Below are 13,720 nucleotides of genomic sequence, written 5' to 3'. Positions count from 1 at the left end.
TTGGGATATAAAACACGTAGGGCGGACTTTGTTGCCGGCTATCTGTCCTTCAGATTTTCTGGACTAATAACAAATCTTTCTAAAGACAGAATCTATATTCACCTTTTAAATTTCTTGCACCCCTATATTGGACACTAAAATTAATTACAGTTGGCATTTATTGCCAGTGCAAAGTCGACCAATATATGTTCCAGATACAACAGCTTTCTAGTTTATTGATCACCATGATCACTCAAAAGAGATTTGATAGCAATTTAATTATCATATATACATGAGTAAAAATGTTTAATGCGTTGATCAAGCAAACTATGAAAAAACAAGAATGGTCATTTGATTGCGATTTTTTTTTCTGTTTGCATGGTCAGCCCACCACCCCCCCCCCCTCCGAGATTTCAACCCCATTCCGTTGGGCCTCGAAATAAGTTATTTAGAATTTTCCGTTCAATATGATGCCTGTATATTACAATTTAGTTTGCAACCACTTTGTATACTTTTGGACGTTTTGGTCTAATAATTCCACATTTTATAATCCTAGTTCGTCTAATAGCGATTTGGTCCAATTGTAATTCAGCCCATTAACCACTTTCTTTAGTCATCATAAATGCTATAGACACATTTAAAACCACCTAGTCAATATCATTATTTGAAATGTTTATATGAATCATAATTTGCATTTGAAAAAAGCAAAATATTAAGTAGACTGAGTGGAAATCCGATTGTCTGGGCATTCGACTAAATATTAGTTAGACCAATTGAGAATCAGAACAGGTAGCCCAAGCGTCACCAAAGTTATATTAGGCCAAGTGGGGTTTTCCATGTTAATGTTAGACAATCTGTACCTTAGACCATCTGCTAATAGACCAAGTTGATATAAACTGATTTATTTGTGTGAGTGAGGCGAGGGACTTGGGTAAAAAGAAAACCGAACAAACACAATTACAGGATACAAATGTCAAATATTTGTTACAAATACAGACACGGGTACAAGTTATTAAAAAAAACCTAAAGAGCCCCAAACCCAAAGAATTATATTGCCTGCAAAGCACACGTCACTAATGGGCGGAACCCATTTTTATCGCTATCCTGTAACAAATGCAGAAACACTTCTTTATACTAAATATTTAACCTCAATATATATTCGGAACTGCATTTTGGAAATATCGTTCTGAAACAGGAGAGTAGAGGCTCAAAATAATTCATTACATTCTGTGATTAAGATAAGTTTTGTGGGTAAATAAAAGCTAGGCATATATATATGTGCCAGTCCTCATAAATAAGTCCTTAAAGACAATCTCATCTGCGTCTTCGTTGCTTCTCATGGATTTCCACACACACGAATCTTCATTGTAGGAACTGTACAACTTTACTTGGAAGTAACTAAAAGGCAACTCGGAGAAGTGAGGACATACACAATCTTCTCGGCTTAAATGAAATCAATGTTGCGAGATTCGTTTATCATGTTCATAGTTTACAGAAGTGAGTAAAGTACACCTGCAACCATTTGTAGAATACTGTCAAGAGTTTCTGGATCTATACCTGTGAGCGATGGCGCGATCGAGGAAAGCCTCAGACGAGGCAAACCAAGGCACTTCTCTCAAGGATCTCACCAACAACAATACAGCAGTTCGTCTTACCCGCCAGGTCACTCTGTTAGATAGCATATCCCTGATCGTTGGAATGATCATAGGGTCCGGTATCTTCATCTCTCCCATAAGCGTCCTCGAAAACTCTGGAGGGATCGGTTGGTCTCTCCTTGTCTGGGCCCTCTGTGGCATCATCTCCATGCTAGGAGCGCTGAGTTACGCTGAGCTCGGTACGACCTTCCCCGTATCTGGAGGTGACTTCTCCTACCTCCTGGAAGCGTATGGCCCGATCCCGGCCTTCCTAAGACTCTGGACCAGTGTGGTGTCCATCAGAACCGCATCTGCCGCTGTTTTGTCCTTGACGTGTGCAACGTACATTCTTCTTCCGTTTTACCCAAACTGTGAAGTTTCACCCGTTGTGCTGCGACTTGTATCGGCCTGTATTCTTTGTAAGTGTAGGTCTACGGTTTGAGAGATTCGTTAGTACCCCGGTAGATTCAAATTCAAATTCAATTCGGTTTTATTAAACAATACTCATAAAAAAATTCCAAAGACTAACAATGTGAGTTTACATTTTTTTAAATACATAACAGAGAAATAAATAAATACATAACATGCAGTGACCATTAAAGAAGAAATAAATACATTATGTTTAAAATGCAATAAAAGTATAATAAGAAATAGAATGAGCAGATGTATGTAATAAGACCAATAAGTTGGTAGATATACCTATTAGTCAGTCACTTCGGCGAAACCGCCTCTAAACCTTCAAAATCTATTAAATTATTACAAAAAATACAATTGGTAGGTTGGAAGAGGCTTCGTTAGTGGAGCTGTTGCTTATAGGAAAGGAGACTCAGGAATACGTTTCCTCTGAGTTCTTTCCATTTCTTTTTCCGTCATCTTGATATTGATTTAACCTCACGTTGTCATAATAACATTGTCATTTTGTTCGAAATCAATTAATGTAGGGCCCTGGGAACGATTTTTTTTTTTACTGGGGGTTCTGATGTAAAATTGAAAGCAAATAAAAAAGAAAGAAAAAAGGTTTTCACTTAAAAATGGATGTTAAATTCGTCCCGAGAAATTTGAAAAGAAAAAAACCGTTCACTTCCAAATGAAGGTCATTTTCGTTATATTTTTCATTTTTTTCACATCTTCCAGAATACCTGGGGGTACTGCCTATAGACAAATAATTTTCTAGAGGAACTTGGGCACCCCCGCTTCCAAGGCTAGGGCCATGAATCAATGAATAATGTTGGCCCATCACAAGTGTCTCAATACTCTGCAGATCATCATTATTACTTGCCATACTTATTGCTGAACTCAATATGTCTTGTTTTACAAAGCACGTTCGGACACCAATATCTTCACTTTTGTATCGAAAATGTATATTGAAAGGTATATTTTCAAGCGATGAAACTTGTAACATATTACGGTATATCTTGTCATATTTGGAATTACAAAAATAATAATAACCTTTTTCTGTTCTCATGATATTCAGGGTGCATCTTCTTCGTGAACAGCGTTAGTGTCCCAATCAGTAGAAAGATACAAGTTTTATTCACCGCGGCAAAGCTTCTTGGTTTAGCTGTCATTATCGTCTCTGGCATTATCCAGTTAGCTAAGGGTACGAATAGTCTTTTCCTATTCTCATCCATTCATTCATTCATTCACTCATTCATTCATTGATTCATTCATTCATTCAAATTAACATTTTTTTCTTCCATGTTCACCAATAAATTATGTGATCAAAATATCTGTAATATTTCCTCAAAATTTAGTTTTATTTTAACTTACATTCACAGACACACATGCTCACCACCTGACACCCCCCCTACACACACACACCCACATACCCTTATTTTTCATCTCTTGAAATGATAAAAATAATAAGTGTAATATTTATTCAAGACCATCATTTCATAGTCACATCTGTCTATCATATCCAAGAAGATGCTTGACGATCCTGAAAGATTAACTGGATGGCCGCCCCTACCCCCTTAATTTTTCAAGTTTTGAGAAAAAAAATAGGGACAAAGGGAAAGACATAATTTTGAATAGTATAAAAGGCAAATACTTGGAATTCATCTGACAAAAATGTCGTCTTGTCCCCACCCCCTGTCAAAAAAAGATTGCCCCATTACCCCTTGTCCACTTGTATGTGAAGAATAATTGACACGTCTTTTATATTTCTTTTTTTTTTCTTTTCAAAGGTGAGACATCCAATTTTGCAAACGCCTTTGACACTTCTGAATTCGATTTCAAAAAATTCCCCCTCGCCATTTATTCCGGACTCTTCGCCTATTCTGGATGGTAATTATAATCATTGATATTGTTGATATATATGTTATTACCATAGTCGACAAATATACTCACCTTGACAAAATAACTTTGTTAATAGCCTTTCGCAATATTTTGAATCTAACATCAAATTACTCTTAATTTGAATATTAACGAAAAAACACATCGTACTATATTTCCCTGAAAACAAAATATCCATGTATATCAAGGGCTTTTTCTATCTGTACTGTAGCTTATATCTCCAGACGTTTCTATAATGCTGAGCGGCCTAAATTCTAATACAGAAATTAATTTAGATAATTTTTCTTCCCTTTGAAATACACGTATAATGCACAGTAGTATTTATTGGGATTGTTTTTTTGTCACCTTTACTAGAAATAATCTCCCTTAATAATAGTATTATCATCATTATTATAATTATTATTATATTTGTTGGTATGGTGTCACCTGTTTCTGGGAGGCGAAATGCGAACTGAATCACTATGAAAAAAATCTGACTCTTGTGGTGTCAGAGGTCTTGCCCTTAAATTGTTTGAAAATTATCTATCTCGCAGAAGTCAATATGTGATGGTCAATGTTGTCAAATTTCTCAATACAGTATCTCAACTGTGGTGTCCTCAGGGATCTGTCTTGGGCCCTCTCTTGTTCCTTATATATGTCAATGATATTATCAAACCTACTTCTCTTCTAAAGTTTTCCCTGTTTGCCGACGATACTTGTGCACTCATGAGAAACAGTAACATTAAAACACTTGTTAAACAGGGAAATGGAAAAAGTCTCTACCTTGTTCAAAGCAAATAAATTATCTGTGAGTATAGCCAAAACAAACTATATTAAATTTAGATCAAGGGACGAGAGAGTGACCCATGACCTATTATTATTATTGATAATCCTGTAATTTCTAAATTGAATAGTATAAACATTTCTTGGAGTTACTTTTAATGAGATCATGGATTGGGGCATACTCATATCAGAAATTTCTTAAAACTTTATCGAAATATGTTGGTATCTTGTATAAATTGAAATTCATATTACCTTCTAATGTTTTGAATATCCTTTAAACTAGCCTTATCTTGCCACATCTGATTTATTGTAGCTATATTTGGGGTAATAATTACAAATCACCCCTTCTAAATCTATATATGTATCTTACAGAAAAAATCAATCCGATTAATTACAAAGTCCCATATGCAAAGTTCTAGTAACCCCTTTTCAAAAAGAAGAATATTTTACCTTTACATGAGCTAATCGCTTTAAAACTTAGTTAAAAATAAGATTTTTCCATTGAAATATTGCAACATGTTTTCACTCAATTCAAATGTTCATTCATATGCTACTCGACAAAAAGACCATTTTCATGTTCCTAAAGTGAGACTCTCTTCTTCTTTAAAGGAAAAGTCCACTCCAACAAAAAGTTGATTTGAATAAAAAGAGAAAAATTTCATCAAAATTGGATGTAAAATAAGAAAGTTATGACATTTTAAAGTTTCGCTTAATTTCACAAAACAGTTATATGCACGTCTTTATGCAAATGAGGAGACTGATGAATCCAATATTTAAGCGTTAGGTAGAGGAACTTAAAGTGGTAAATGCAACATTTTGTCACTCCTCCAACCTTTCAAATGTTGATTTAACATTTGTTTTTATGGCGTTGAATCAACCGTACGTTTCGGAGTGAAAACTCCTACTATCTGACAAGGCCTTTAGCCAAAGCTGCTGAAGGGATGCTTTTATTATGTTTTTTTCAATACAGGCAATACCTGACTCAACTGACCGAAGAAATTGTCAACCCTTCACGGTAAGAAGTGGCGTTTGGTAGTGATTTTTACGTGATTGATATGAAAGCATAATGCTTGTAAGCAAGGAGCCAGAAGACCGACGGCTTACGGCTTAAGTTCCTCTCCGAGGGACCTGGTAATGAAGATTAATGCCCTACCAAAGGGCACTAGCGCACCAAATGGGAATCGACGGGTCACCGGAATCCGAAACCCCGCTCTACCGACTAAGCTATCTCACCTCCTGGTGTTTGACATTATACAAATTATGCACAGATGTGAGTGCATTGGTAGGTTTTTTAGCATTAAGGTAATTATAGACTGTTAAACCCACAAGGCGCTACCGAGTGGGTTAAGACTAGTTTCCAAAGTTACCACATGCTAACTAGTTCTACCGATGTACGAACAAACCTGTGTATGATTTGTTTCATAGAATGGTTGAAATCTTTTTTTTTACAACCATGCATTCGTCGGTAATTGTGCATGGTACCCATTCTATACTACGGATTTCTTTTTATGATACACTAATCAGCACTTATGTAAAACAGTATTTGTTAATAGCTGAAAATATGAAGACGAGCCTATCTCATCCAGTCACAAACACAAAAAGATCATGTACACTTTTTCTACTACAAAGCATTTCCAAAATTTAGCCAGAAATAGAATAGTTGCACACCGTCTTCACCTTTATCAATCAATATTATAAAAATGATTAGTGTGTATGATGATTCATCTTAAGAAATTTTCAGTCTTATACATCAGGACAAGTTATACTTTCTGAGAGAGGTTAGTTTGCATTCACAGCTTTCATGTATTATTAATATGGGCGAACACCCCCCCCCTAAAAAAAATGACAAGAAGAAATAAATCATTATGTATGTATTATGGACTTTCTTTATTTTCAGAACAGTTCCTTTGTCCATTATCATATCTATGACAATAATAACCGTGGTTTACCTGCTGACCAACGTGGCTTACTTCACAGTTCTATCCGAGAGTGAGATGCTGACATCTAGTGCAGTAGCATTGGTAAGACTTTCGTGCCACTATTGCGTCATTTAATTCCATTTCTCTTCAACTTACCATGCAGGGAAAGAAATGCATCATGAGAAGGAAATGAGGAGGAAAGGGAGGGGAAGAAGAGAAAATGGGGAGGAGAAGAAGTTGGAAAAGAAGGAGAACAAAATGCAGAAGAAGAAGAAAAGAAGGAGAAAAAAGAAAGAAAGAAAGATAGAGGGAAAGAAAAAGAAAGAAAGAAAATATGGAAAGAAAGAGATAGATAAACAGAAAAACAATATTTCTTAATTCTTTTAATTTTCAGTCACTAAAATGCGGAGTTCCACAAGGGTCGACCCTAGGTCCATTGCTTTTCATAATATTATGTATTCACGATGATTACTGGAACGCCTTCGTTATCATTTGCATTTCTTCAGCTGACGCATATTTTTTTTGTTTACAAAAATGCTTATATCGTGATTCAAAGAATATCTAGATTAAACAAACTTTATTTATTTCAAGCACAAATTCACATTCTACTGAATTTCCTTACAATATAACCATAGTTATAATATTCCTGTCAAAAGGGGAAAAAATACCCCTAAGTTTTAACGTGTTATATACAACAGATGATCATTTGAATTGGAATGAACATATACGTTGTGTAACTACTAGTATCTCTAGAAAATAGGTTTTATTTACGAAATGAAAAACATTTTCCGCATACTGCCATTTTCATGCTGTGCAATAATGTTCTATTATATCGTAATGCAATATTGTTTGGAACAACAACAACAAGAAAATTAAGAAGAAGCAATCGAACAACAACAAGAAGGAGGAAAAGGAGAAGAAGATGATGTTGAAGGAGAAGGAGGAGGGAGAACAACAAGAAGGAGAAGAAAAATTAAAGAAGAAGTAGAAGGAGAAGACGTAATCGGTCAATTATTTACCATATTAACCTTTGTTTTATCATTGTTATAAGTTCTCTTTGAGTAAGGTGCACAAACATCTGTATGTTTTTGCATGCTTTTTATGCGTCAAAAATGAATTTGATGTTTCAATTCATATTAATTCATTATTCATATTGATTTGTTGGCTTAGGATTTTGGACAGCGGGTATTAGGAACTTGGTGGTGGACCATGAGTGTTGCTGTTGCTATGTCAACCTATGGATCTTTAAATGGTGGAGTTTTTGGATTTGCAAGGTATGGGAGGCAACAAGCAAGATAGATTCGTTTTCATTCATTTTTTTTCTAGTAGCTGCTTAGTTCCATGATATAATTAAGTATAACTTAACAATTTGTAATAATAATGATAATATTTTTACATTCATATTGCGCAAATTACGTATATACTAAACTGCGCATTACAGTAATGTTATTATTACCCCGGCTACAGCCGTGCTGCCTACAGGTGCTCTTCCGGTTACCTATTCACCTCAACTGGGTTGAGTGCAGCAAAATATGGGTAAATATTGTTATGTGATGATAAGACCTATCTCACATATTCAATAATATATCAATACACAATCAATACTTAATCAATACTTCTACAGGAAAAATAACAGGAAACTATATGTTTACCAATTACATCTTTCTTAAAAAAGTATTACTCATTCTTCCAGCTAAACTTCTGACGCACACACATTTTATGGATTTCTTATTCACTACATTTCATGTTCTCACTAAAAGGTTAACTCCCCCAATTCAGAGTAAAGTTATGACGTAAAGCTTGTTTTGGTCAAGCGTCCAAGGTTGACCAACACCTGTTTGGTTGTAAAGAGTCTTGAACAGGCCAATATAAAAGGGGTCCACTTCTGAACCCAAATCAGATTACTTTAGAGATTGCAGATAGATTACAGAATAGAGATTGGAGTTTAGAGCTACAGAAAAGTATACTACATCAATTTGCAGAATTAATATTATCTTCATCTTCAGAGTATAGTCACCATCAGACTTACTCATGTATTTTTCATCATCAACATCTTGTTTATAATCTTCAATAAATATATATGAACTCTACATCTTGCATTGATTCATATCATAGTCTGGTTGAAAGTTAAATAGCAGTATTGCTGAAGAAAAACACGCCATGGCTGGGAATCGAACCCATGTCCCTCAGATTGAAAGTCGAGAGTCATAACCACACTACACCACGACACCACCAATATAGTACAAGAATAGCGGTTTGCTTTTAATTTTAAATCAAAATAGGAATTCGCATTGATTATGAAGACATAGGAAATACTCAAATCAAATTACAAAAGAGACATTTAGATAATAACAACGATAGATTTATCATCATATTACCCCATAAGTAATATATTAGGCCTTTCAGAATCAACATGTAGGACCCAGCTATCATAAGCACAAAGTGCTTGAGCGAGTAGCAGCCAGTTGTATTATGTATTGCATTGCTTGTTGCTATTACTATTGAGACACGATATAAAAGCCTTGTGTCAATGGAGGAACTTGTCTATTTTCTGCACATCATTACTATTTCTGAACGGTCATCAGATATGAAGAAAAAGGAGATTTGGCTCTGAAAGAGTGCACATTACTTAGTGGACGACATCTGCAAACATAATAGGTCCCTTCGGCGATATTTTTAAATATCAACGGTTGTGTCTTGCTCGTCACTACTCGTGTTTTAAAACATAACCTTTATTTTTTTTTTTTCATTTCAGACAAACCAGACACAAAATGTAGTTTAGCGTTAAAAATTCAAAAGGAACGTTTTAATTGATTTTTAATTAATTTTTATTATTATACAGATACCTACTAGTTGCATCACGTGAAGGTCACATGCCTGCCATAGCATCGATGATACATATTGATCGGAAAACCCCCTTACCTGCTGCCGCATTATTGGTACAGTATATCATGAGCACAAATTAATAGATGAAAAACATCACCAACTTCATGTTATCTAATCATTCCATTTCACGTAAAGTTTTGTCATCAAATATATACACACTAATAAATAGGGTTGGTACAATAGCAGCACCCAAAGGGTGCTAATGAGTGTAATTATGTTAATTTGTGCACCATTTAGGGTGTAGTTAGCACCCTAATAGAGTGCAGATTAAGCCCCCTAAAAGGGTGCAGATTAAGCCCCCAATAGGGTGCAGAGATAAACCATGTAACAAGTATTGCCGACCTTAAAAGGTGAAGAGATGCATCTTAGGGGGTCCAAGTTGGTGCAAATAATAATAAAAGGTGCATTTTGGAAAATTTTTCACCACTTAGGGTGCAAGATTACACCCCAAACTGTGCTACCAGATATGATGTCGGTCACGTGTACGTAAACTGTATACAGTCTAAGGCCTATATTTATATTTTTAGCAGCTTATGAAATAAATCTAAGAGGTGGGCCTGATATGACGTCCATTGTCGATCTGAAATTTTGACACAAATGCCGTTTTCAGGCCTATAAAGATGACCAAGGGCGGGTGGCACTACAGGGAAAAGGGGGCGACCGACCCCCTCTCCCCTCCATGATTTGTTTAATTGATTAAAAAAGGGGAGATGAATAAAAATATGAAGAAATAAGGAAATAGAGGGAAAAAGATGATCTATTAGAGGCATTGTTCGTGTACCTCTACAAACCCTTATTATTGAATGAATGGGAATGACGCTTCAGTCGCCCCCCCCCCACAATCAGATTACCCTTTTGCCACTCTTAAATTTTGACATATTTTTACTTTTTGTTTAAGATAATCACTAATTCACTGCTTAATGTTAAATGAACCCGAGCTGATTTGTTATCGATTTTTGTTTTCATCATTATTTTCACATAATTTCAGGCTCCCCTCTGCCTTTTGATGCTGATAAGTGATGACGTAGGAAGCCTTATCAACTACCTCAGTTTTACACGATGGCTGTTTATCGGACTCACATGTGCTATTATCCCGTACTATAGATGGAAATATCCAGAACTACATCGCCCGTTTAAGGTAATTTCATACCCAGGTAGTTCTGGGGAGCGTTTCGTCATCATTTTGTGTCCGACAAGTTGTGAGATCTGAAAAACCTTTCTCGAATTTCTTTGGCTGAGAAGCAATGTTACCATGGACCAGATTTTGTCGCATTGTAAGTGTTAAACATTAGTTTGAAAGAAATTTTTCACCAATGGAACATTTTATGAATATTTGTTGTTAAAATTATTAACGTTCATGAAACGCTCCCGTGGTGGCGGTATACAGGGAGTTTTCGCTCTGCAACGTATGGAGGGTTTAAGGAGGGTTTAAGAATGGTGTACTGCGTAAATGTGTTAGAAACGAATAGAAATATTCGGAAAAATGGGAAATGCATAATAATATTTCGTAACTACTGTCTGTATTATTCGAATGTAATAATATTTTTCTGAATCGTATGACACCAAGAATTATCAAACTTTATAATTTTCTCTCTGTAGGTTCCTCTGGTTGTCCCGATAGTTTTCGTGCTGTGTGCGTTTTTCGTGGTTGGTATGTCACTATACAGCAGTCCTGTAGATTGTGGTATTGGTTTAGGAATCATGTTAGCCGGGATACCAGTCTATTACCTGTGTGTTTGGTGGAAGAACAAACCAGATTGGATCAACAATAAATTGGGTAAGTAAATCCTATAGACCCGCCCCCTCCCCCCCAAAAAAAAAAAAAAAATAATAATAATAAAATTATGATTTTTTTCATTGATAAGAAGGTGTGGTAAAATAACTCATAATCAACTGCTAATTTAATGCCAACAATTGCGGTCTTAAATCTTAGCTGCTAAGATCTATCTTCTGTGTTCTCTTATGATCTTCTTCAAAGCAACGTGGCTTCTCTAAACATCCGTATGGCCATTGCCGTATACGCAGCGGGGTGGGGGAGGGGAGGGGGCAGTTTCCCCTCAGAAATTTTGAAAACTTACATTTTACTGAAAGTTTTCACAATATTCACACAGTGTCACAAATTCCTTCGATTTCACTTTAGAAAATGCAAAGCACCCAAATAGCAAGCTTGGTCACATCGTTCCCTCGCTTTTGAGTTTCTTCGAAAAAATTTACGCGTCCTGCCTCTAGGAAAAAAATATTCCTGCGTACGGCCATCCGTATAGTCTCTTTCATATATTACGTGACACTGTAACTTTTCATTTTCCTTTTCTGTCTGTGTTTCTTTTAACAGATCGAGCAACCATATTTTTACAGCAGATCCTCTTTGTTGTGCCCCCGGAGGAAGGAGAGGACTAATGACCGTCGCGTGAACTCAAGGCCGTACGCAATTTTTTCCTTAGGGGCGGGGGGCATGAATATTTTAATTCCTCGAAAGCATACAAAGCGAGGGAACAAAATAGCTAAGCTTATCACTAAGGATTTGATGCACCCTTCATCTAATTTATGACCCCTCCCCCCCCCCCCCCCGTAATGCGTATGGCTATCTGCATTAACATAAACAATTTTTTTTTTTACTTTACAGTTAACTATTCAGCACTGCCCACTTTCTCGCATTATCGAAGTAGATATTATCATTTCATAATGTATTGATTATCACTGTCAATATGATTGAATATGTAGCTGAAATGATTTATTTATATACTATAGTCTTTGTTTTGAAAATGTAAATTGTTCTTCTTTCAAAGTACGAAAATTATTTAACATGATAATAAATTTATTAGTGTAAGAGAGGATAACAAACGATGATGTCCTGAAACTTATGGATCTTACACGGAAGGAACTATTAATATCAATAAAGAAACGCAAATTCTAAGAAGACGCGAATCTTTGCAAAAAGAAAATCATGGAGGGAAAAAAGTGAAGGCAGAAGCGAAAGAGGTCGGAAACGGGAAAGCTGGCTTGGAATTATCGAGGATATGATGGACAGAATGATAAAATGAATGTTGTGAGATTGCACTGGACAGAGAAAGATGGAAAACCATGACATCCAACCTTTTCAAAGAGAATGAACGGTGGTAAGCTAACGTATAGATGGATAAATGGACAAAGAAATACATTCAAAGTGGTCTAGTGGTTACGACTCACGTCTTTCAATTAGAGGGACGTGGGTTCGAATTCCAGCCTTGGCGTGTTTTCCTTCAGCAAGGAATTTACCAACATTGTGCTTCACTCGACCCAGGTGAGGTGAATGGGTACCCGGTAGACTTTATTCCTTGAATGCTTTAGCGCCTATATGGCGGCTCAGCTGCAGCCGGGATTATGATACCAAGTATCAAGCGCAGTAGAGTATATACAATTACAATAGCTGCGCTACATAAATGGACCATAATATTGTTTTTGTAATTAAAGAAATAGAAAGTCAATACATAAGCATCAAACAAATAAATAAGATTAAAACAGATGAGCATTAAATGTATTTTGTTGTAAATTATTTTGTAATTTCTTGACGAAATTCACGGTCTTATGAAATAAAGTACGTTTGCCAACATTTGTATGTGATTTGTATGTAGTAATATAAGTATACTCGCATGTAAGAGCATGTAAAAGCCTAGATATACTTCTTTTACTTCGATTGTTATATAATAATAAAATACAAGAATAATGATTATTTTTGTCATCTTTATCATTATTTCCGATAAAATATTGGTGGATTGTCAATGGTTTGAAGTTTTCTGGATGTAAATCTGTATCATCAAGGCTTGCAAAACTAACCTTTAATTGGTAATGGTAATCTGATAAAGTACAAAATGGCACCCGAATTTTTACACAAAGGACATAACGAAAAGAATTAATGCATCTTTTAATTCATACAAGCCTCAAAATTTATGTTATGATTTGTATCCGTTTCTGTCTATAGAGAATAATGCAAAAGCATGATTAAAGAATAACAAAAAAGGAGAGATGATGAGGCGTAGCTAAGGAAGGCAACAAGGGAATCACCCCCCTCTCCCCTCGTTGATTGGTTAACTTCTGAATTCAAGCCGTCAGAAGATGCAAATACTCTCCCACTACTCCCACAATCAAACATTAAATAAAAACTGTATACAAATATTGTAAGGTTTATAGCACCAAAGGTTTGTACAACGAAAACCGAATTTCTCGGTCGGCCGTAATGTTCACTCTCAAATAAGCAACAGATTTTTT

The 13,720-nt window shown here is 35.7% G+C and overlaps 1 protein-coding gene across 1 annotated transcript; it reads left to right on the top strand.

Annotated features, from left to right (window-relative positions):
- Positions 1 to 1,074: 1,074 nt before the first annotated feature.
- Positions 1,075 to 13,181, top strand: LOC129270596 (cystine/glutamate transporter-like). Its single transcript, XM_054907955.2, has 10 exons — positions 1,075 to 2,032; positions 3,088 to 3,213; positions 3,800 to 3,899; positions 5,641 to 5,685; positions 6,568 to 6,691; positions 7,760 to 7,863; positions 9,432 to 9,528; positions 10,464 to 10,613; positions 11,075 to 11,252; positions 11,808 to 13,181. Exons 1-10 carry the CDS (start codon positions 1,546 to 1,548, stop codon positions 11,870 to 11,872), a joined length of 1,476 nt encoding a protein of 491 aa, XP_054763930.2. The 5' UTR covers positions 1,075 to 1,545; the 3' UTR covers positions 11,873 to 13,181.
- Positions 13,182 to 13,720: the final 539 nt, after the last annotated feature.

The sequence above is a fragment of the Lytechinus pictus genome, chromosome 10 (genome assembly GCF_037042905.1).
Source record: "Lytechinus pictus isolate F3 Inbred chromosome 10, Lp3.0, whole genome shotgun sequence".
Lineage (NCBI taxonomy): Eukaryota > Metazoa > Echinodermata > Echinoidea > Temnopleuroida > Toxopneustidae > Lytechinus > Lytechinus pictus.
This window is presented reverse-complemented; position numbering and strand designations above follow the sequence as displayed.

Coding starts and splice junctions, on each gene's coding strand:
- LOC129270596 (XM_054907955.2), top strand. CDS start 1,546: ATGGCGCGATCGAGGAAAGCCTCAGACGAGGCAAACCAAGGCACTTCT. Junction 2,033..3,087: donor TGTATCGGCCTGTATTCTTT/GTAAGTGTAGGT, acceptor CATGATATTCAG/GGTGCATCTTCTTCGTGAAC. Junction 9,529..10,463: donor TACCTGCTGCCGCATTATTG/GTACAGTATATC, acceptor ACATAATTTCAG/GCTCCCCTCTGCCTTTTGAT.